We start from the raw sequence: 22,559 nt of genomic DNA on the forward strand, positions 1-22,559 counted from the left end.
TCTCAATCATGCTTCTAGTTTATTTATAGGACTGGTGATTTTTAACTGTGAGCTCATAGTTGGCTGACCTTAACATGTGGAGAATCCTGATAGCTAAAACTAGAAATGCCTTCCTCTTCAGGGGACCTGCATTTGTTTGTGAGAGTAGGTACTGTTACCAACCAAGGACCATGTCTGCCGCAGTCACAGGTCTCAACTTAATGCAAGACTATCAGGTTCATTGTTCCACCTTGCTAGAGCCTAGTGGATTGATCCCCTCATTGACATGGACATTTGACTTCAGGGCAACTCCAGCTTTTGCAATGACTTAGAGCTCACAAATCTCCACTACAGTTTCAACTACTTTATCTGCTTATGTATATCTGTATATGCATATGCCCCTCAGAGATTCTCTTACTTTCTGCAGGGCCAACAGTGCATTACAAATTATGCTTTTCTTGGGGCTTCCCTCGTGGCGCAGTGGTTAAGAATCCGCCTGCCAATGCAGGGGACACGGGTTTGAGCCCTGGTCCAGGAAGATCCCACATGCCACGGAGCAACAAAGCCCATGTGCCACAACTACTGAGCCTGAGCTCTAGAACCCACAAGCCACACCTACTGAGCCCGCGTGCCACAACTACTAAAGCCCGTGCTCCGCAACAAGAGAAGCCACCGCAAGGACAAGCCTGCGCACTGCAACAAAGAGTAGCCCCTGCTCCCTGCAACTAGAAAAAGCCCGCGCGCAAGCAACAAAGACCCAGAGCAGCCAAAAAAAAAAAAAAAAAAAAAAAAAAAACCTTTTTTATTTTCTAACTTACCTAAAATTTGTTTTGCTGCAGGGAGAGGGCCTTTAAAAATAACTGGTCCCCATGCTAGTAAAGCAAAAATCTTCTAACCTTTAGAGGTAAGAGAATTTATTGACAATACCTGACTTAGACATGTAACTGGCTAATCGCCACTTGATTTTTTTTTTTTTTTTTGCGGTACGCGGGCCTCTCACTGCTGTGACCTCTCCCGTTGCGGAGCACAGGCTCTCGACGCACAGGCTCAGCGGCCATGGCTCACGGGGCCAGCCACTCCGCGGCATGTGGGATCTTCCCGGACCGGGGCACGAACCCGTGTCCCCTGCAACAGCAGGCGGACTCTCAACCACTGCGCCACCAGGGAAGCCCATGCCACTTGATTTTTTTAATCAAATTGCGATGCCATTGATAAATGAGTTCAACATTTTTCTCATAATATTAAAAAGATTCCTAATTTGGGTGCCCTACAATTTTTTCTGAGTCTTAAATGCTATAATCAAATCATCTGATACATCTAAAAGAGCAAAAGAAAACATTCTTTTTCATAGTTAAAATCCTCGTTAGTACTATAGCTGCACAAAATGCTGAACACATTCCAAATATAGCCTAATGCATCCTACACACATGATTACAAGATTCTGTTCAATGATAAAAAATGCTGGCTTAGAAAATGAAAGTATCATATCTACACTCCCACATATAGATAAACTGGCTTAATTCTGCAGATGAGAATCTACAACCTGTTTTCCACCGTATGGATCCTGAATAACTTCTCAATAATTTGCTACACTCACTTTCAAAGTGTTACATATAGTATTGATGATTATATAGTGATACTAGAACTTTTAACAGGTTTTAAAAGATACCAAAATTGGATTTCTCATGTCTAATAAACAGTCTAGAAATCTAATTTAAAATGAGAAGATTTATCCATTCAAGTAATCTTTGGAAATACAATATAAAAAGGGGAAAGAAGTATATCCCACATTTAAATGCCATAAAGAATTAATATGATAGGTATAAAGGTGCCTGCAAATTTATAGTATGAACTGAAAATAACAGGCTAATTTTACAAGTTAGCCAGAACACTTATTAAATTAAGCAGAAGCAGCATTAGTTATCTTAATTAGGGAAAAGTTTTCAAAAGGCTTTACATTAACACTGTATTCTTAAGATTTATTATACTTGATATAATTGGTCCAGTTTTATTTTATACTCAGTCCATTTATGCCCTCTTTACACTATGATGTATTCTTTATAACATGATAAACATCTACTACAAAACCTCCTGAACTAATAAAGCATTCCAGAAACTATCATCATGTAGGATTTTTTTCTCCTCTTGTACACACCTAAAATTAGACTCTGAATACTAATATGTACAGTTCTCTCTATCATCTGAAATCAGATATCTTAACAAACAGCAAGGCAGATTTGGCAATATTAGCCTGAAAACTAAACGTTTTTAAAGTAAACCCATTTTTTTGCCTACTAAAAGAATATAAATGATTTAACAATTCTCACAAGACCTCACAAAACAGAAAGAAGGAAAACCATCCTCGTTGTTTTTATGACTATAGAATTACCAAATGTTAGATCATAAACCCATGATTCTTTAGTAAAGTGAGACATATAAGCATGACACATTCATAGTAAATCCTTGATACTGTCTTATTTAAGGAAGCAAGATTTCTTAAATTTCTAATTCTCAGCATGAATATACAAGCATATCATGTTATTAGAACTGTTAAAAAAGAACCTGACCTTCTCACACAGTAAGGTTTTTTATTACCATGCACATGGTAACTTTATGACCCCTAAATAAAAGTTTCAAAGTTTAAAAAAAAAGACTGAAATAATAATCATGATAGCAAATTATTGAGCCCATCTCTGAATTAAGTCTACATTATCTAATTTTCCTTCAGAAAACCTCAGCTCTATAGGTAGTATTACCACCTCCATTTGATATGTGATGGTCTTAAAGATTATAGGACCTATCCAAGGTTGCATAATCAATGTAGGAAATCTTAGCTCTGTCTGATACCAGGGCCCAAGGACCCAGCTCTTAATCACTGTACTGTCCTGCCTTTAACACTACTTGAAGAGGTATTCAGAAATGTAACCCTGAAACTATTTGGCTGTCCAAATGCTAAAAAAAACTATACTTAATCCTGTAAAAATTACCTTAGAATATTTTAAGATATTTTAAGCACTTGGATTGACTGTAACAGATAAATTTTAAATAATGAGCATGGCAAGGCAGTTCATTTGCCTACAGATAAAGTCTTAGGAACTTAACTAATCAAGTTTCTCCCATAATTTTTTTTAAAAAATCCATAAGGAAATATAAATTAAATCAATGAGATACCACTACATACCTATTAGAATAGCTAAAATCCAGAACAATGACCATATCAAATGCTGACAAGGATGTGGAACAACAGGAACTTTGTTTCTTTCTAATGAGAATGCAAAATAATACAGCCACACTGGAAGACAGTTTGGCGATTTCTTACAAAGCTAAACATAGTCTAACTATAAGATACAGCAATCACGTGCCTTGGTATTTACTCAAATTAGCTGAAAATTTATATCTACACAAAAATCTGAGCATGAATGTCTGTAACAATTTAAATCATAATTGCCAAAAAATGGAAGCAACAACACGTCCTTCAATAGGTGAATGGATAAACAAACTAGGTATATCCACAGAGTAAAATATCAGTCAGTGATAAAAAAAAATGAGCAATGAAGCAATGAAGACACGAAGAAACCTTAAATGCATATTACTAAGTGAGAGAAACCAGTATGTAAAGGCAACCTACTGTATGATCCCAATTACATGATATTCTGAAAAAGACAAAACTCTAAAGACAGTAAAAAATCAGTAGTTGACAGGGGTTAAGGAGATAAGTGGGAGAAGGAGGAACTGGTGGAGCACAGAAGATTTTTAAGGAAGTAAAACTACTGAACCTCTTTTGCATGATACTATAAATGGTGGACGTAGGAAATTATGTATTTTCACGATGCATTATGCATCTTGCATTGGTATAGTACATTTGTTACAACTGATGAACCATGACTGATGTATTATTAATAATTAAAGTCCATAGTTTACATTAGGATTAGCTCACTGTGTAGTACATTTATAAGTTTTGTATAATGCACAAGAGATGTTATGATAACCTAGCAAGTATCAGATGTATTTTCTGCTCAATTTTTTTGTACACCTAAAGCTGTTCTAAAAAATAAAAATCATTACTTTTTAAAGAAATCTACAGGTATTGAACTACAGCAAAAGAATAATAAATTACAAAAATTACTTAACAAAGGAAAATGTAAAGTACAGTTTTGTTTTGTTTTGTTTTGTAGAAAAGAAACAAGTTGGCAAGAAGTCAAACATGGAAATTCCATCACACTTTATAGTTAATTACAGAAGCATTAGAATCAAGTGGTTTAAAAGCAAAGAAACCTGGAAAATTAATTCATAATTTTCCTACTTGACATGAAATTAATAGTGTAATTTCATTTATATTTAAATTATAAACCAAAGAGAAAATATCTATTAATTTAACTTTCAGTGAATTTCAAAATGTGGACTACAACTTATAAAAATTTAATACAGGGGCTTCCCTGGTGGCGCAGTGGTTGAGAGTCCCCCTGCCAATGCAGGGGACACGGGTTCGTGCCCCAGTCTGGGAAGATCCCACATGCCGTGGAGTGGCTGGGCCCATGAGCCATGGCTGCTGAGCCTGCGCGTCCAGAGCCTGGGCTCCACAACGGGAGAGCCCACAACAGTGAGAGGCCCGCGTACCTCAAAAAACCAAAAACAAAAAACAACAAAAAAAATTTAATACATAAATTTAAAAAAATCTGTTCTGGTAGATTGCAATCTAAAAAAAAAATTATTTGCTAGAAATTATCTTCCTAGGAAAAAATCATTAATTTCTAAAGAGATATTGTAGAAAGCATATGACATAAATTCTAAATCATTTCATCTTGAATTATTTACACTGTTTTGATTTTTAAAAAATATATTCAGAGGTTTAAAAGGCTAAACCACTAAATTAAAAAGAACTTTCAATACCAGGATATACCCTTAAAAATCTTGAAGCTGCAAAAAAAATCTAGTAGTGTAAGAACATTCTGTTTATAACATTTTCCTCAAAAGCAGATTACAAAATGATTTAGAGATCTTGGTTCAGAAACTGCTCTTCAAGGACCCAAGATATATACCATCACCTACTCAAGTTTAAAATTTAATGAAGATTTTAAGGATTATTATTTGGGCCTCAAATCATTCTAAAAATCCTATACTTTTTATAAAGGTTCTACTGCCACTGATAATTATTTTAACTAAATAATACTCTTACATTGTAGTTATATAATTAGCAAAAATATCTGTTTACAGCTTTTTAACGAAGGAAAAGACTAAAGAAATTATAGCAAATATAGTAAATTTTATGTGCTATCTTTGCAATTTATGACATATTTTCCTTAGAGTATTTTTACTTCTCTTTTGTCCTAGAGTTCCCAAAATTGTAGGGTCACAAGTTATTCTGGACTTTCCAATAAAGACTGATCTATTCTGAATATAGATGAGTATACTGAATCCCAAGAGGGGCTAAATTTTTATTCATAAATATCACAAGAAAAAACAACTAAACTGTAAAGTTACATTAAAATTTATAATAAATGTAAATATGTATGTGTGTATTGTGTACGACTACTGTCTTAAAAAAACATAAGAATAATATTTGGAAGAGCAATCTTCTCTGGCTTTAATTAAATAAGAAATATTTTTAAGTAAATGAAAAGGATGAATACAATGAAAGCATATATCCCTATTCCTCATAATCCTTTTTAGTTAGAAATAATTCACATGCATTTAAAACTTGGCCCAGTGTTCATCCAGTATAATAACTGTTGACAAGAACTGATATGTGAGTTTTTATGTAGAAACTTTGCCCAATGCAGCAATATCACAACTTTCATATGTAACATATAGCAGTCTTAATTATATTAATTAATTATATTCATCATGCTACACATAACATTCCTAGTATTTATTTATCTTGTAACTGGAAGTTTGCACCTTCTGACTGCCTTCATCCAATTTCCCCTTCCCGGCTCCCCTCTGGCAACCACCTGCTTGTTCTCTGTATCTACAGCTTAATTTCTATTTTGTTACGTTTGTTCATTTGTTTTTTAGATTCCACAGTATTTGTCTTTTTCTGTCTGACTTGGTTTATATACTGTTACTATAATATATCACAGCCACAAGCAGGACTATGTACTGAGTGCTATGAATCCTCCTAGCAAATCACCAAACTTGGGGGTGGTTTTGGAGATCCCCAACACAGGAAATAAAATATTTAAAATTCTGAACTACAAAGTAAACTACCTACACCACAATGACAGAAACTTAGAGAATCTTTTTCTTTGGAGCACTAGGTGTTAAGATTTAATGAACAGAATATCTAGTTATTCCATTCATCACTATCAAAAACATATCAAAATGAATGAATAAAATGTAGAGTCAGGGATTTCTATGCATGGAAGGAATTCTTGTGGCCCACGAAGGCCAGTAGATTGGTAGATGACAGAAGGGGGACTTTAGAATATGAAAAAATAATACATTAAATTGCTTTATAGGAAAAATTAACAACTGAATGGATTGTACCATCTTCAGAGAAGACTTTATAAGGCATTATAACAACCACTAATTAAATCTCTTATATACCAAAAATTTTTATCTTATTCTCTATCGGGACTTTAAAAAACTTTTACAATAAATCATTTATATTATTAAAAAATGGGAAATTACTATATGCATTTGAGAAATTATTCTATAAATAGTATTAGCTAGCATCTACTCAATAAACAAACATGCAAAGAAAATTTGTTGTTGTCAAGAAATATACTTCCTGTTAGCTATCTGACATGTAGCCTCTCTGTCAGACAGGAACACAAACAATGCTGGCTCATTATCTTCCTGCATTCTTTTATAAAGAGATAAAAATACCTTCATTTAAACATACCTTAACTATTTCTTCAATGAAACAAATGTGAGAGACAGGGTCTCTCTTCTTGACTAATATTTTTTGCAGATGTTGTACCTAAAAGGGGGGAAGAGAGGGAGAATGTATATAACTGAGTATTTTCAAATGAAACAAGTATTAAGCATAGGCATTAGAAACATTAAGGGAAGGGAAAATACATTTTGCTAGAGCCCTTACATATATTATAATTAGCTAATGTAGGTATTTTGAACTCTCAGAGATTTTAAGAAACCTGCCCAAGGTCACACAATTTAGAATAACCAGGAATTAACCCATAATTAATGTTATTTTCACTCTCTCAAATATTTACCTGGCCACAAACAGTAAAAATATGATCCACAAGTTTCTCCATATTGGTCCAAAGGGAAGCACGAAACGCTGCAGTGTTTCCTGGGGCTGGCATGGTAGATCGTCCAGGTGCCCCTGGTATGAGCAACAGAAAAACATGAAAAATAAAAATTTCCAAATATAACAAAATGTACTGATACGTTATTATGAAAAGCACATACAGGCTAAAAGATGAGAAGTTCCTCTTTGAAGAAATTATAATTTCTTCTAAGTGACATAAAAAAGAATCTTAACCTTTTGTGTTTAAGAAAGGAAAATACGATCTCATACACACACACACACGCCCAGGAAGGATAATACAGAAAACATGAATTAATAAGAAAGGTTTCCTAGAAGGAGGAGTTGAAGAGGTAGGAGGTAGTACCAGGTGAAAGGAACGGGAATAAAAGCGGTGAGTCTCTGTGAACCATACAAACGTCTTATATGCTGATGTTTCAAAATAAATTTAAATTTTAAAAGAATGAAAAAAGCAAACTCTAAAACTAAATACAAACAAATACAGTAACACATAAAACTAATGATACTTCAAATTAATAATATAACCACCACACACAGGAAAATAATTAATTCAAGTAATTTTTAATTACAGCATCCTGACTTTAGTAAGATATATTTTAGGGGCAAAAAGAATCACAAAGAAATACTGTACTTTACTTAACAGATGTGTTGCTTGATAGTAATATTGAAACTAAGCCTATTTTAGAATGGCGCAAATGAAGGTTCTCACTATAAACAGAACGAAGACACAAATGTGTAATGGGGATTGGAGGTATCTGTCAATTCTGTTCACTAAAGGACAGAGAGACAACAACTCCTTAACAGAAATGAGCATGCCTGATATCCAAATTTCAATCTCTATGCACCATTCCCCAATAAAAGAAGCCAAGGCTTACTGAAGAAAAAAGTGATTCCATACCTGGAGCGGTAAAAATAGAAGGTGAACCTGGTGCATACTGAGCCAGAGAGCAAAAAAGGCGTTCAAAGTTTGAGGAAAGAAGCATTCCGAAAGTCGACAGAAATAACAAGATGGTGCATTGTTATTCTAGATAATAAAGATATTACAAGAAAATAAAACTAGAGACCACTACCTCATGAACATAGATGTAAAAAGCCTCAACAAAATATTAGCAAATAAAATCTAAAAATGTATAAAAAGAATTTTACACCATAATCAAATGGGATTTATCCCAGGTATGTAAGCCTGGTTCAACATTCAAAAATCAGTTTACAGGGCTTCCCTGGTGGTGCAGTAGTTAAGCATCAGCCTGCCAATGCAGGGGACACGGGTTCGAGCCCTGGTCCAGGAAGATCTCACATGATGCAGAGCAACTAAGCACGTGCACCATAACTACTGAGCCTGTGCTCTACAGCCCGCGAACCACAACTACTGAGCCCTCATGCCATGACTACTGAAGCCCATGCACCTAGAGCCCGTGCTCTGAAACAAAGAGAAGCCACCGCAATGAGAAGCCCGCACACCACAACAAAGAGTAGCCCCTGCTCACCGCAACTAGAGAAAGCCTGCGTGCGGCAACAAGGACCCAACACAGCCAAAAATAAAATTAAATAAATTAAAAAAAAAACAGTTTACATAATCCATCACATCAGCAGACTAAAAAAAGAAGAATCACATTAATACATTTGATCACAGTTGACAAAATCCAACAGCCATTTATGGTAAAAACTCTCAATAAACTAAGTATAAAGGGAATTTTCTCAACTTAATAAAGACTATCTATAAGAAGCCTGCAGCTAACATCATACTTAATGATGAGAAATGTTCCCATTAAGATCAGGTACAAGGCAAGAATGTCCCCTTTCACCACCACTTTTCAACATTATACTGGAAGTCCTTGCTAATGCAATAAGGCAAGAAAAGGAAAGAAAGGTGTATACTGGGAAGTAAGACATAAAACTGTCTTTGTTTGCAGATGGTACAATCATCTGTGTAGAAAATCTGAAAGAACCAACCAAAAAAGTCCTGGAATTAATCAGTGATTATAGCAAAGTTGTAAGATACCAGGTTAATGAACATAAGTCAATTGCTTTCCTATATACCAACAATGAACAAGTGGAATTTGAATTTGATAACAAAATACCATGTATGTTACCCCCTGGCCAAATGAAATACTTAGGTATAAATAAATCTAACAAAATAGGTACAAAATCTTTATGAGGAAAGCTACAGAACTCTGATGAACAAAATCAAAGAGGAACTAAGTATATAGAGAAATAGTCCATGTTCCTGATGGAACAATCAATATTGTCAAGATGTCAGTTCTTCCCAATTTGATCTATAGATTCAAGGCAATCCAAATCCAAATTCTAGAAAGTTATTTCTTGGATATCAACAAACGGATTCTGAAGTTTATATCGAGAGGCAAAAGAACCAGAAGAGCCAACACAATACTGAAGAATAAAGTTGGAAGACTGACTAGCCAACTTCAAGACATTCTATAAAGCTACAGTAATCAAGACAATGTGGTATTAGCAAAAAAGACAAATAGATAAATGGAACAGAATAGGGAGCTCAGAAATACACCCACATAAATATAGTCAAATTATCTTTGAAAAAGGAGGAAAGGCAATAAATTCGGCAAAGGTAGAATCTTCAGCAAATCATGTTGGAATAACTCAATAACCACATGTAAAAAAATGAATCTAGACATAGACCTCACATATTTCACCAAAATTAACTCAAAATGGACCACAGACCTAAAAGTAAAGTGCAAAACTGTAACACTCATAGGAGATAACCAAGGAGAAGACCCAGATGACTTTGGGTATGGCAATGACTTTTTAGATACAATACCAAAGACATGTTCTACGAAAGAAATAACTGATAAGCTGGACCTCATTAAAATTAAAAACTTCTATTCTGGAAGAGACAAATAAGAGAATTAGAAGACAATCCTTAGACTTGGAAAAAAAGATATTTGCAAAAGACACATCTGAAAACACTGCTACCCAAAATAAAAATTCTTACAACAGTAGGAAACACACCCAATTAAAAAATGGGCCAATTACCTTAACAGACACCTCCCTCACCAAAGAAGATGTACAGATGGCAAATAAGCATATGAGAAGATTATCCGTATCATACAGCATCAGGGAAATGAAAATTAAAACAACACTGAGATACCATTACATATCTATTAGATGGCCAAAATCTGGAATAATGATAACACCCAATGCTGGTGAGGATAGGGAGCAACAGAAACCCTCATTCACTGATGGCATGAATACAAAATGGTCAAGCTAGTTTGGAAGACAGTTTGGTGGTTTCTCACAATATTAAGCATACTCTTACCATACAATGCAGCAATTGTGCTCTTTGGTATTTACCCCAAGGAGCTGAAAACTTATGCCCACACAAAAACCTGCACAAAAATGTTTACAGCAGCTTTTGTTCATAACTGCCTAAACTTAAAAGCAACCAGTATGTTTCACTAGGTGGATGGATAAATGAACTGTAGTACATCCATACAATGGAATATTATTCAATACTGAAAAAAAAAAAGAGCTATCAAGCCATGAAAAGAAATGGAGGAGGGCTTCCCTGGTGGTGCAGTGGTTGGGAGTCCGCCTGCCAATGCAGGGGACATGGGTTTGTGCCCCGGTCCAGGAAGATCCCACATGCCACGGAGCGGCTAGGCCCGTGAGCCATGGCCGCTGAGCCTGCGCGGCCGGAGCCTGTGCTCTGCAACGGGAGAGGCCACAACAGTGAGAGGCCCGCGTACCACAAAAAAAAAAAAAAAAAAAGAAATGGAGGAAACTTAAATGCTTATTACTAAGTAAAAGAAAACAATCTGCAAAGGCTACATGATGTAGAATTGCAACTATATAACATTCTGAAAAAGGTAAAACTATGGAGACAATAAAACGATCAGTGGTTGACAGGGCTGCGAGTGTGGAGATGAATAAGCAAAGCATAGAGGATTTTTAGGGCCATGAAAATATTGTTTGATATTATAATGATGGAAATACATCATTCATTAAAAATTCGTCCAAAGTCATAGATGCAGAAACCTAAGAGTAACCCTATGGTAAGCTATGGACTTTGGGTGGTTATGACATGTCAATGCAGGTTCACCAACTGTAACAAATGTATCACTCTGATGGGGGATGCTGATCATGAGAGAGGCTGTGCATGCGTGGGGGTGAGGGTATATGGGAAATCTCTGTACCTTCCTCTTAATTGTGCTGTGAACATAAAAATACTCTAAAAAACAGTCTTAAAAAATAAAATTTTTAAAAAGGATGAATGAATAAAGTAAAGGTCCCTAAATATAACTCTTCGTTCCTGGTCTCATTTTCCTTGCTCTCTCCCCAGAGCTCATGTTATTTTGAAATTGATTATTATTAGAAGGTATATATTTATATATTTATTACATCTGCATGTATGTAAAGCAATACATAGCACCGTCTGTCATGTTCTCAGGCTTTAAATACAAATCATACTGTATCTTTTTGCAACTTGCTTTTTCATGTAAGGGAGCTGAGAATTATCTATACTGATAAAATTTATAAATTTAAATATTGTATAGTAGTCTACTTAACAAATAAGCAAGTTTATTCATTTTTCCAATGAAGGAAAGACTGTTTTCAATGTTTAGCCATTATGAATAACAGTAATAAAAATTCTTATACATACGTGCCAGAGTTTCTCTAGGGTTTACTCTTAAATGAGAAATTATAAGATCATAAGGTATACCCATTTTTAACCTCAGTGAGCAGTTTGATAAAACTGAATAAAATGTTTGAAACATTTTATTCTCCTACAGTCAGAGTATAAAAGTTTCTGCCCTCATCCAACATTTAGTTCTGTTTTAGATTTAGATTTTGCCAGTCTCACGACTGATAAATAGGATCTTGCATCATTTGTTTTTCCCTAATAACTAGTTCATATCCTCTAAAAAGAGGCTGAACATCTTTCCATGTTTACTGGGTATGTTCTTCTGCGATCTGCCTATTCATATTCTTTATCTATTTTTTTCAATTGAGTTATTTATATTTTCCTTAGTGATTTATAAACTTTTAGATACATTTTGGGTAATGTGTTCCCGTATAATTATAATAATGTTATTTATTTTGTAAGTTTTGAAACAATCTTACACATATAGAAAATTTTGAAGTATAGTAAAAAATATCTTTCCCTGAATCATTTGGGAATAAGTTAGTGACATGAGGCCCCATCACCCCTGAAGGCTTTAATGTGTATTTCCAACAAAAATGACATTCTACTACATTATCTCAATATAACCAACAAGATCAGGCAATTAACATTAATCCTGCCAATGTAACATTTAAAAAAATAAAAATAGCAATGATTATTCTTTTAAAAAATAATAAAGAGTAGGGTTTCTACATTAAATCATGGTATCCACTCCTCAACAGATGATAATAAGGCTTTTAAACTCTTTATTCTTTCAGAAAAAGGGAGCATACATTAGCACTGACAGGATGTGAATAATTGCTTTCATTTTTTTCCTATTCTTGACAACACAAGAGGGAATGAGATTAAACTGCTTCTGGAAATTTAAACATTAGATCAAACTTTTTGAGAATAATTGCTGGGAAAAGCTGAGAGTAAAATCTCCTCTGGCAATTTCTTTTCAAAGCTCTCCTTCTGGGATGGTCTTAATACAGACCTATTCAGAGGCGAGGGTTAACCTTTAAAAATCCCTTTAAGATCTAAGACTCTTTTATCTCTCTCTCTTTTTTTTTTTTGGTACGCAGGCTTCTCACTGCTGCGGCCTCTCCCGCTGCGGAGCAAAGGCTCCGGACGCGCAGGCTCACCGGCCATGCCGCACAGGCCCAGCCGCTCCGCGGCATGTGGGATCCTCCCGGACCGGGGCACGAACCCGTTTCCCCTGCATCGGCAGGCGGACTCTCAACCACTGCGCCACCAGGGAAGCCCCTCTTTTATCTCTTTTTATCTAGTGCAAATTATTTATGAGGGACATATATTCTGTGTTATTTAAGGTTATGTTTATATAGCAAACATAAAAATAATAATCAATGACTGCAAATATTTTTTAGTATTAGTCCTATATCAAGAACTGTCATTAATTTTACATGTATTATTTATTCTTAAGGACAACTCTATGGTATTAGAGTATCTTGTTCAATAGAAAAATGAGAAGAGAAAAACTGGAGGCAAGTGGTATAGACAACACTTTGGGTAATTTTTCTATAGTCTGAATAAAATAAGGTGGTGAAACTGAAGAAAGAAATTGAGTCAAGATAGATTCGTTTGACTGTCTTTAAGCAGAAGAAGATACAATAGCACGACTGTATGTGATGGGAAAGAGACATAATAAAGGAAAAACTGATGATGTGGTAGAGAGAGGGGATCTGTGAAAGCAACGCCTTTGAGTGATGGGATCTAATGCAAAAGCAGAGTACTTGGTCTCTGCTAGGAGCAAGTACAGTCCATCCGTATTAACAGGAGAGAAAAAAGATTTTAAGGAGAGAAATGCAGAGTTGGTGTTGCTTAGAAAAATGAGAGGTACACAGAACATGTAGTCTTTCGTGTCTGTGAAGTGTGTTATATATGTGAATGTCATCATCGGGTATCTTTTGGCAGGAAAAGGGTTGGGACTGCTACCTTGAATCTACCTGTTTCTGGTTTTCTTTAGATTGTGCTATAGTTGTAATGTTCCCAAAGCTTTTATCAGCTTCTGTCTCCACATTTACCCATTACTGCTCCTGAGTATGAGAATTATACAAAAGTCCAGAAAGATAAAGTAGAGACTGTATTTCCTTACAAAATATTTTCTGCCTCAATAAGAAGTACATGTGAGGATAAGGATTTCAGAAAGAAAAATATGTTCCTTTTTTTTTTTCTTGCATCTGTTTCCTCTGAACTAAATGAAGCCATAGTTACAGATTTTATCTAGAAGTTCTGAATATACCAATTGGCCAGTTCAACTCACTGATTAGACAAAAAAAGTTATAAATAAATTCTAAAACATAATTTCTTCTCTCATTTTCTGTCTACTAAAAAATGAGTCATTAGATTACTTTGAAACTTGAATGCTTCACATACTATTCAAAGGACTTTTCAGTTATAAATAAATAAAGAAGCTAAAGATACACCACATCCATACCTCTCACAGCTGACTGGGAAGGCTGAGTCAAAACTTTGATGTCTAATGCACTGTGGATATTTTCTTCTATAGCAGCACAATATCCATCCATGACACTGGTAATAGTATCCTTCAACGTTCCAAGATTATGGAAAACCTGAAGAGCTGTTCCGACCTGGGTTGGATTCTTTAAAAAGGTGGTGGTGGGGTGAGTTGGGAATAGATGTAAATAGGAAAACAAACACAAACAACATAAGTCTACAACTTTAAGTGGTACTTGAGCAGTTACTACAATATTTTAAAATTATTACAGACAAGAACAAAGACAATGCATTTGGAACAAATATCATTTTTAGTCATTATTTATTTCCTAAAAGACAAAGTTAAATACCACGTGTATGATTTCCTCCCTTTCCCTTTCCCTCCTCCTTTAAAGGATAATAACAAAATTTTAAATCTGTTATATTATTAGGGCTTACTTAAAATTTACCCCCAATCCCTATGAAGAGAGCCATGCTGGAACTAACAACAACCCTGTATTTGTTTAGAGAATAAATAGATGAATGCTGCAGAGTCAACTGAGGGCTGAGCTATGCAGACTGATACTATTATTCATTATATTTCCTTCCTTCCTTCATTCACTGAAACTACGAATATCTATAGAGTGCTTACTATGGGTCTATCTTGCTTCTATGTGCTGGAAATACGGTAGTAAATAAAACCAATTGAGTCTCTGCTCTCATGGATCTTGTATTTACTAAGAAATGTATAAAAGGTAAATGTAAGAGAATATCAGGTAGTGATAAACGCTATAAAGGAGGAGGCAGGGAATAAGAATAGAGAATGATGTGGATTATTATGGAGGGAAAAGTCAGAGAACGCATCTCAGGGTGTTATTTAAACAGAGACCTACATATAATGAAATCTATGGAGGATATGGGGAAATACAGATCTGGGCAGAGGTATCAGTGAAAGTGCAGAGGTAGTAATGTGCTTGGTAGCTAGTGAAACAGCAATTAGGTCATAATGGTGGCTGGAGCAGAGTGACTGAAGCAGAGACAGGTAAGCAATGAGGTGGGGAGTAGAAACACCATCTATGAGTAGATTAAGTCCATAGTGATATAAATAGGTTGCTGGATGTGTCACTAAGTAACTGACTGAATTAACAAGGCAGATCTTGTACACCAACATACATGTCCAGGCCCAAATAGCTGAAATTCCTCTTTCATTTATGATTCAGTGTCTGTTATTAAAGGCACATAGTTAAAAAGTTAGATTATTTCATTAACATTTTCTTGACTGTTAAGTTTATAAACAACACAAAATGTTATTTCTGAAATCTATTGGTGTTAGTAACAGTACATGCCTCAGATACACACACACACACACACACACACACACAGGCAGAGCAGAATCAAGACAATATCAGGTTTAAAGACAATCAAGCTTAAAGACAATATCAGGAAACATGGTTGGTGAATACTGATACCCATTTTAGACATTTTTAATATTAAACAAGAAAGAGAAGCAAATGAACATTGTTTCATATTAAAATACGTTTTAATGAAAAAAATTTAACTTGCATGATTATAATAGAATTTTATTTTAATATATACTGTCAATTCTGTATCAATGTACTAACAAAGAAAAGGGGAGAAAATAAGCTATTTCATACAAAATTATTAACTGAAAATATGGGGTATAGCACTTTGGTTGTTGTTAGTTCCATTCCATTCCCAGTGATTTTTTTTTTCACTTTTTAGTAGATATCAATAATCAAAATTAGGCAGCTGTAAAGAAATTTCCCCTATCACTATTCAAATGTCTATATAATCTAAGAAAGCATTACCTGAGCAATTTCAAAGAGTATTTTCACCTTATAATACTAGAATACAGACACATAGTGTAAAATTGTATTTACTGCCTTTATTATCCTCAAAGGATCTGAAAAGCACAGCTTCTCAACATACAGGGTTTCAGTAACTTAATAATTCTGTAACTTCAATAGCTTACAGTGAATGTACACTGGAAGTTATATGTGTATGTTAACTGAAAACATTTAAAGTCATATTTTACTTGAAAGATCTAGCTAAAATGGAACAGCCTTTGTATGTTTCTACTCCAAAAATTATTGACTACCAAAACCTTTCAAAACAGTAACATGTACAGTGCATTATTAAAGAAGCATCCAATATCAGAAGGGCTATCATCAAAAAGACAACAAATAAGTGTTGGCAAGGATATGGAAAAAAGGGAACCCTCATGCACTGTTGGTGTGAATGTAAATTGGTACAACCACTGTGGAAAACACTATGGAGGTTTCTCAAAAAATTAAAAATAATATCATACAATCCAGCAATTCCACTTCTAGGTATTTACCCAAAGAGTACAAAAATACTAATTCAAAAAGATATATGTACCCCTATGTTCAGTGAAGCATTATTTACAACACGCAAGATATGGAAGCAACCTGAGTGTCATCAATAGATTAATGGATAAAAAAGATGTGGTATATACAATGGAACATTACTCGACCATTAAAAAGAATGAAATCTTGCCATTTGTGACAACATGGATGGACCTAGAGGGTCTATGCTGAGTGAAATAAGTCAGAGAGAAAAAGACAAAAACTGTATGGTCTCATGTATATGTGGCATCTAAAAAACAAAACAAATGAACAATCCAAACAAAAGACAAACAGACTCACAGAGCAAACTGGTGGTTGCCAGAGGGGAGTGGGATTGAGGGGTTGGGTGAAATAGGTGAAGGGGATAAGGAGTTACAAAATTCCACTTACAAAATAAGTAAGTCACAAGGATGCAATGTATAGCATAGGAAATACAGTCGATAATACAGTAATAACTTTGCATGGTGAGAGATGGTAACAAGACCTATCGTGATGATCATTTAGTAATGTATCTGACTGTCCAAACATTATGTTGTACACCTGAAACTAACATAATATTACACATCAACTATACTTCAATAAAAAAGCATCTAACATAGCATTTATAATAACTATAATTTAAACTACTTATAAAAATTCTAGATGTAATTTTAAGCTTTCTAATTAACATGACCACTTTTTCTATTAATGCCAGTTATTTATATTCATAGTTTAATATAAACTTATCATTTCTTAGTTGGGAAACTATTAAAATGATAATTTAAAATTAAATTCTTTAACATACAGAGGAATGTGCAGATTATGTAGGCATAGCTTTATGAAATATCACAAAGTGAACAAACCTCTATAACTACCACCTAGACCACAAAACCAAATATTAGCAGAACCTCTGAATGTTTTGTGGCTTCCCCAACTCCATCTTTCCAAATATTATCACTATCATAATTTCTAACACCATTCTTTAGTTTTACCTGTTTTTGAATTTTACAAAAATAGAACCATAAAGTATTATTTTGTGTCTGGCTCCTTTTAGTCAATATCTTATTTGTAAAATTCATCCATGTTGCTGTATGTAGCAGGTGTCGTTTTCACCACTGTGGAGTATTCCAGAGTGGAAATTTACTTTGGTTTATGTATCCATCCTTCTGCTAACATACATTTGCATTATTTCCATTTTTTAGGTATTTTAAATAATGCCACCATGAAATTCTAGCACACAGCTTTTAGTGAACGTATGTATATGCATTTCTGTTGGCTAAGAGTAGAATTGCTGGATCATATGGTATTTGTATGCTTAGTATTTGTAGATACGGCCAATTTTCCAAAGTGACTGTACCAACTTATACCCTGACCAGAAATATGTGCTCCCCAATCCTGCCAAAATTTAGAATTATCATACTCTTTAATTTTAGCTGTACTTTTGAGTGAGCACTACTGTTTTAATTTACATTTCCATAATGGCTAAGGAGTTATCCCTTTTTGCTTGTTAATTACCCATTTGGATATATTCTTTTGTGAAGTGCATATTCATCTCTCTTGTCTATTTTTCTTTTTTTTTTGTCCTTTACATATTTGTACAAGTTGTTCATATATTCTGGGTATAATCACTTTGATGACTGTACATATGGCAAATATGTTCTCCCACTCTTAAGAAGTCTTTTAAGGCAGAGAAGTTCCTAATTTGAATGCAGGCCATTTTATTGACCTTATTCTCCATGGTTAGCACTTTCAGTATCCTGTTTGAAAAAAATCTTTTTCCCAGTCCACATTCATGAAGATGTCTTTCAATCATGAAAATATCTTTCTTTCATGAAGTTATCCTCCAGAACCTCTATCGGTTTACCCTTCACATTTAGATATACAATCCACCTGGAATTAGTTTCTGCATAATGTGAGACAAGAGCCAAGATTAGTGTTTTTCTGTTTGAATATCCGACTGACCCAGCACAATTTATTTGAGAAAACAAAGAAGCAAATGATAATCTTTCTCTCCTCAATCTCAAGGGTTACCTCTGCAATAAGTCAAGTTTCCATTTATGTGTTTTTGTTTCTGGACCATCAATTCTGTGCCATTTCTCTGTCCTTACACTAATTCACCTGTGTAAATTATTGTAGCTTTAAAGTAAGTTTTGATAGTCCTCTGCCTCTGTTCTTATCAATTTGATATAGGCTACTCTTGGTTCACGGTACATCCATATACATTTTATAACAGGCTTGACAATTTCCATTTAAAACAAAAAGGCCTATGGAACTATGGGTTTGCACTAAATCTACAGATAAAATTAGAAAAAATGGAAGTCTTTGTAATATTGAGCTCTCTAATCCATGAATATATTATCTCTCTTCGTTTATTCAGGTCTCCTTTAATTCCTCTTAATATTATTATAGTTTCTGTAAAGGGATTTTACATATCTTTGATTTTTATTATTCCTACACATTTGATGTTTTTTGATATTATAAATAGTAATTTAAAATTTTTCTGTTTTTTTTTTTTCTTTTTCTTCAAACCCTTGTGTCGAGGACAGATTTTCAATAGGTCGCAGCGAGGGAGCTGTTCTGTTATGTACGAAACCCCGATCCAGAAGCAGGTCGTCTACGAATGGTTTAGCACCAGGTTCCCCACGAACGTGCGGTGCGTGACAGGCGAGGGGGCGGAAAATTTTTCTGTTTACCTGCTGCTATTATATTAAAAACACCATTAATTTTAAATGGAATTTTACCAAATTTTCAAAACTCAGTCATTAATTACTTTATTTGTAGATTGTTTTGGATTTGCTATACATAAGATCATGTTATCTCTGAATAATCTTTATTTTTTTCCTTTCTAGTCCTTCTACATTTTATTGTTGTCTTTTTTTTTTTTCTTGCGGTACGCGGGCCTCTCACTGTTGTGGCCTCTCCCGTTGCAGAGCACAGGCTCCGGACACGCAGGCTCAGTGGCCATGGCTCACGGGGCCAGCCACTCCGCGGCATGTGGGATCTTCCCGGACTGGGGCACAAACCCATATCCCCTGCATCGGCAGGCAGACTCTCAACCACTGCGCCACCAGGGAAGCCCTTATTCCTTTTCCTTATAACCCTGGTTAGGAGAGTCAGTAATCTGCTGAGTAAAAGTGATAAAAATGGATTAATGAAGTTCTATTCTTGGTCTGCTAAGAGTATTTTTACACACAGATTGATGCTGAACTTTATTAAATGCTTTCTCTCTTTGTATGTGTTGAGATCATCAATATTTTTCCTTTACTGAAGAAATTACATTACACTTCTAAACTAAAGCCATCTTGGTCATGATAAATTACCCTTTTTAGATATCCCTGACTTATATTTGCTAATAGTTTGTTTAGTATTTTTGCATCAATTTTCAAGAAAGATAGCTATTAAATTTTCTTCCTCATGATATCCTTATCTTGATTTCAACTTTATACTGGCTTTATAAAATAATCGTGTAAGCACTGCCTCTTTTTCAATTCTTATATAGAGTTCATGTAACATTAGTTTATTTAAATGCATGTGTAGTCAGTTAAGTTGAGATGAGGTCATACTGGATTATGTTGAGCTCTAAATCCAATAACTGATGTCCTTATGAGAGAATAACACACTCAGAGACACCACAGTGAAAAAGGTCTCTTGACAAGAGACAGAGAATGGAGTGACACAGTTAACAAGCCATGGAACTTCAAGCACTGATTGGAGCCACTAGAAGCTAGGAAAAGACAAGGAATGATTCTTCCTTAGAGCCCTCAGAAGGAGACTGACCCTGCCAACACCTTAATTTGGATTTCTAACCTCCAGAGCTATGAGAGAATAAATTTCTGTTGTTTTAAGTTACCTGGTTTGTGGTAATTTGATATAGCAGCCCTAGGAAATCAATACAGAGGGTTAAGAGCAACAGGAAAAAAGTACATATGCTTGGGCTTCCCTGGTGGTGCAGTGGTTGAGAGTCCGCCTGCCGATGCAGGGGACGCGGGTTCGTGCTCCGGTCCAGGAAGATCCCACGTCGCAAAGCGGCTGGGCCCGTGAGCCATGGCTGCTGGGCCAGCGCATCCAGAGCCTGTGCTCCACAACGGGAGAGGCCACAACAGTGAGAGGCCTGCGTACCGCAAAAAAACTAAAACCAAACAAACAAACAAAAAATACATATGCTTGCAACCCAAATATCCATTGAATGGATGAAGAAAATATGTATTCATATAATGAAATATTACTCAGCCTTAAAAAGGAAAGAAATCCTGTCACATGCTACAACATGGATGAACTTTGAGCATATTATGCTACGTGAAATAAACCAGTCACACAAAAAATTACTGCGATTACATTTTATAAAGATAATATTATTTATATATTATTTATATGAAGACTGTACATATGAAGACAAATTCACAGACAGAAAGTAGAACAGTGGTTGCCAGGGGCCAAGGGACAGACAGGAATAGGAGGAGTTGTTCAACGGACACATAGTTTCAGTCCAGCGAGATGAAGAGACTTCTGGAGACTGGATGAGCATTAATGTGAATGTACTTAACACTAATGAACCCTGATGGTGGTAAATTTCATGTTATGTGTATTTTAACACAATTTAAAAAACACATATGCTTGGATTTCATCTTCTTTGATAGGTTTAGGAATGAGGCCAAGCAATCTGGATAACTGTGATAAGCCTAATTTTTCTACTGTAGTCATCCAGTAAGGCCCTATTATGAACCAGGCATTATTTTAGGGGCTTTATACACATGAGGTCTAATCCTCCCCAACAAAACATTCAAAATAGTTGTACTGTTCTCTACTGAAAGACAGGGAAACTGAGGAATAGAGAAGTTAGCCAAAGTTCTGAGGAATAGAGAAGTTAGCCAAAGTTCCAAGACAACAAAGAATAAATGGCAGAGCAAGGATTCAAACATTAAAATGTCTGCTTTTAAAGTTCATGCTTTTCCCAAATAACAATGGTTATTTGCAAATAACCGTTAGTATCAATTAAAGTCTGATTTTCTTTAAGCAGTAAAATAAAGTTTAAAAGTAAGTAAGAATGACCAATAAATGCTATCTTTTTACTCTGCTAATAAGTAAGGACATTTTTTAAAACTTCACTATCTACTATCATCACTTCATAAAAGGAAGGTTATTTAAATAACAAGAAAAATAGTGGGGAAGTTCTCAGAGTAAGTCACTACCTTGTTTTTATTCTGAATTTTAATGAGAACCGATAAAACCTCAGCATGATTGCTACCAACGTACAGGTCAGTGTCGGGAAACCTGTACTTATGTTACCTTTCTGTACAAATAAACAGGTTGGCCAATCTTGCTTGCATACAATATCCTCAAGTTTAAAGTCTCCCTGAAAACTGCCCATGAAGAAATTCCTTCTTTCCTAGTACCCTGGGCCACTGTGTTCTCTGGGAAGTTTAATGGTTTTAATTCAGGGACAAACAGTTAATCAACTCCTTGCCTCACTCACCTGGCTCCCCATTCGCTGCTGCAAATCCCAACTTTAGCAGAGTTTAAATCAGTAAAATCATAAATTGCCCTTAATAGGATCCTCTTTCTCATCCCACAGGTAGTCCTTGCAAATACAATGCGAACACTTCAATTCACTGCTCATCTTGGAACTGCCTACTTTGTGGGCCTATTTTCTCAGTGCTCCAGGATCAGCTCTAGGACTTCTCTGTTTCCTTACACCACCTACCCAACCGCCCATCTTAACAAAACCAGACCCACTCTCGGTACTTTGTGCCCTTGGGAGGTCTGCATTCATTGCCATGCTCCCCCCTGATCTGTGGAAACAGTATACTACATGGAGATGCCTTCTCCCCTAGATAGTAATGCTTAAAATGGCCTTCATATCCATTAATTTTCTTCTGTCAACAGAACATAA

At 35.2% G+C, this 22,559-nt stretch overlaps 1 protein-coding gene across 1 annotated transcript in view; it reads right to left on the reverse strand.

Annotated features, from left to right (window-relative positions):
- The window catches only part of LOC103084041 (conserved oligomeric Golgi complex subunit 5), a gene marked incomplete at its 3' end in the record, with an annotated part of 235,716 nt that overhangs the window by 48,340 nt on the left and 164,817 nt on the right, over positions 1–22,559 (reverse strand). The window contains exons 8-10 of the mRNA XM_007455380.1: positions 14,305–14,470; positions 7,155–7,267; positions 6,824–6,901 (exon numbers count right to left, since the gene is read on the reverse strand). Of these exons, the coding sequence (XP_007455442.1) occupies positions 6,824–6,901; positions 7,155–7,267; positions 14,305–14,470 (357 nt within the window). The remainder of the gene's footprint in view (positions 1–6,823; positions 6,902–7,154; positions 7,268–14,304; positions 14,471–22,559) is intronic.

Source organism: Lipotes vexillifer, unplaced genomic scaffold (genome assembly GCF_000442215.2).
Source record: "Lipotes vexillifer unplaced genomic scaffold, Lipotes_vexillifer_v1.1 scaffold1578, whole genome shotgun sequence".
Taxonomy (NCBI): Eukaryota; Metazoa; Chordata; class Mammalia; order Artiodactyla; family Lipotidae; genus Lipotes; species Lipotes vexillifer.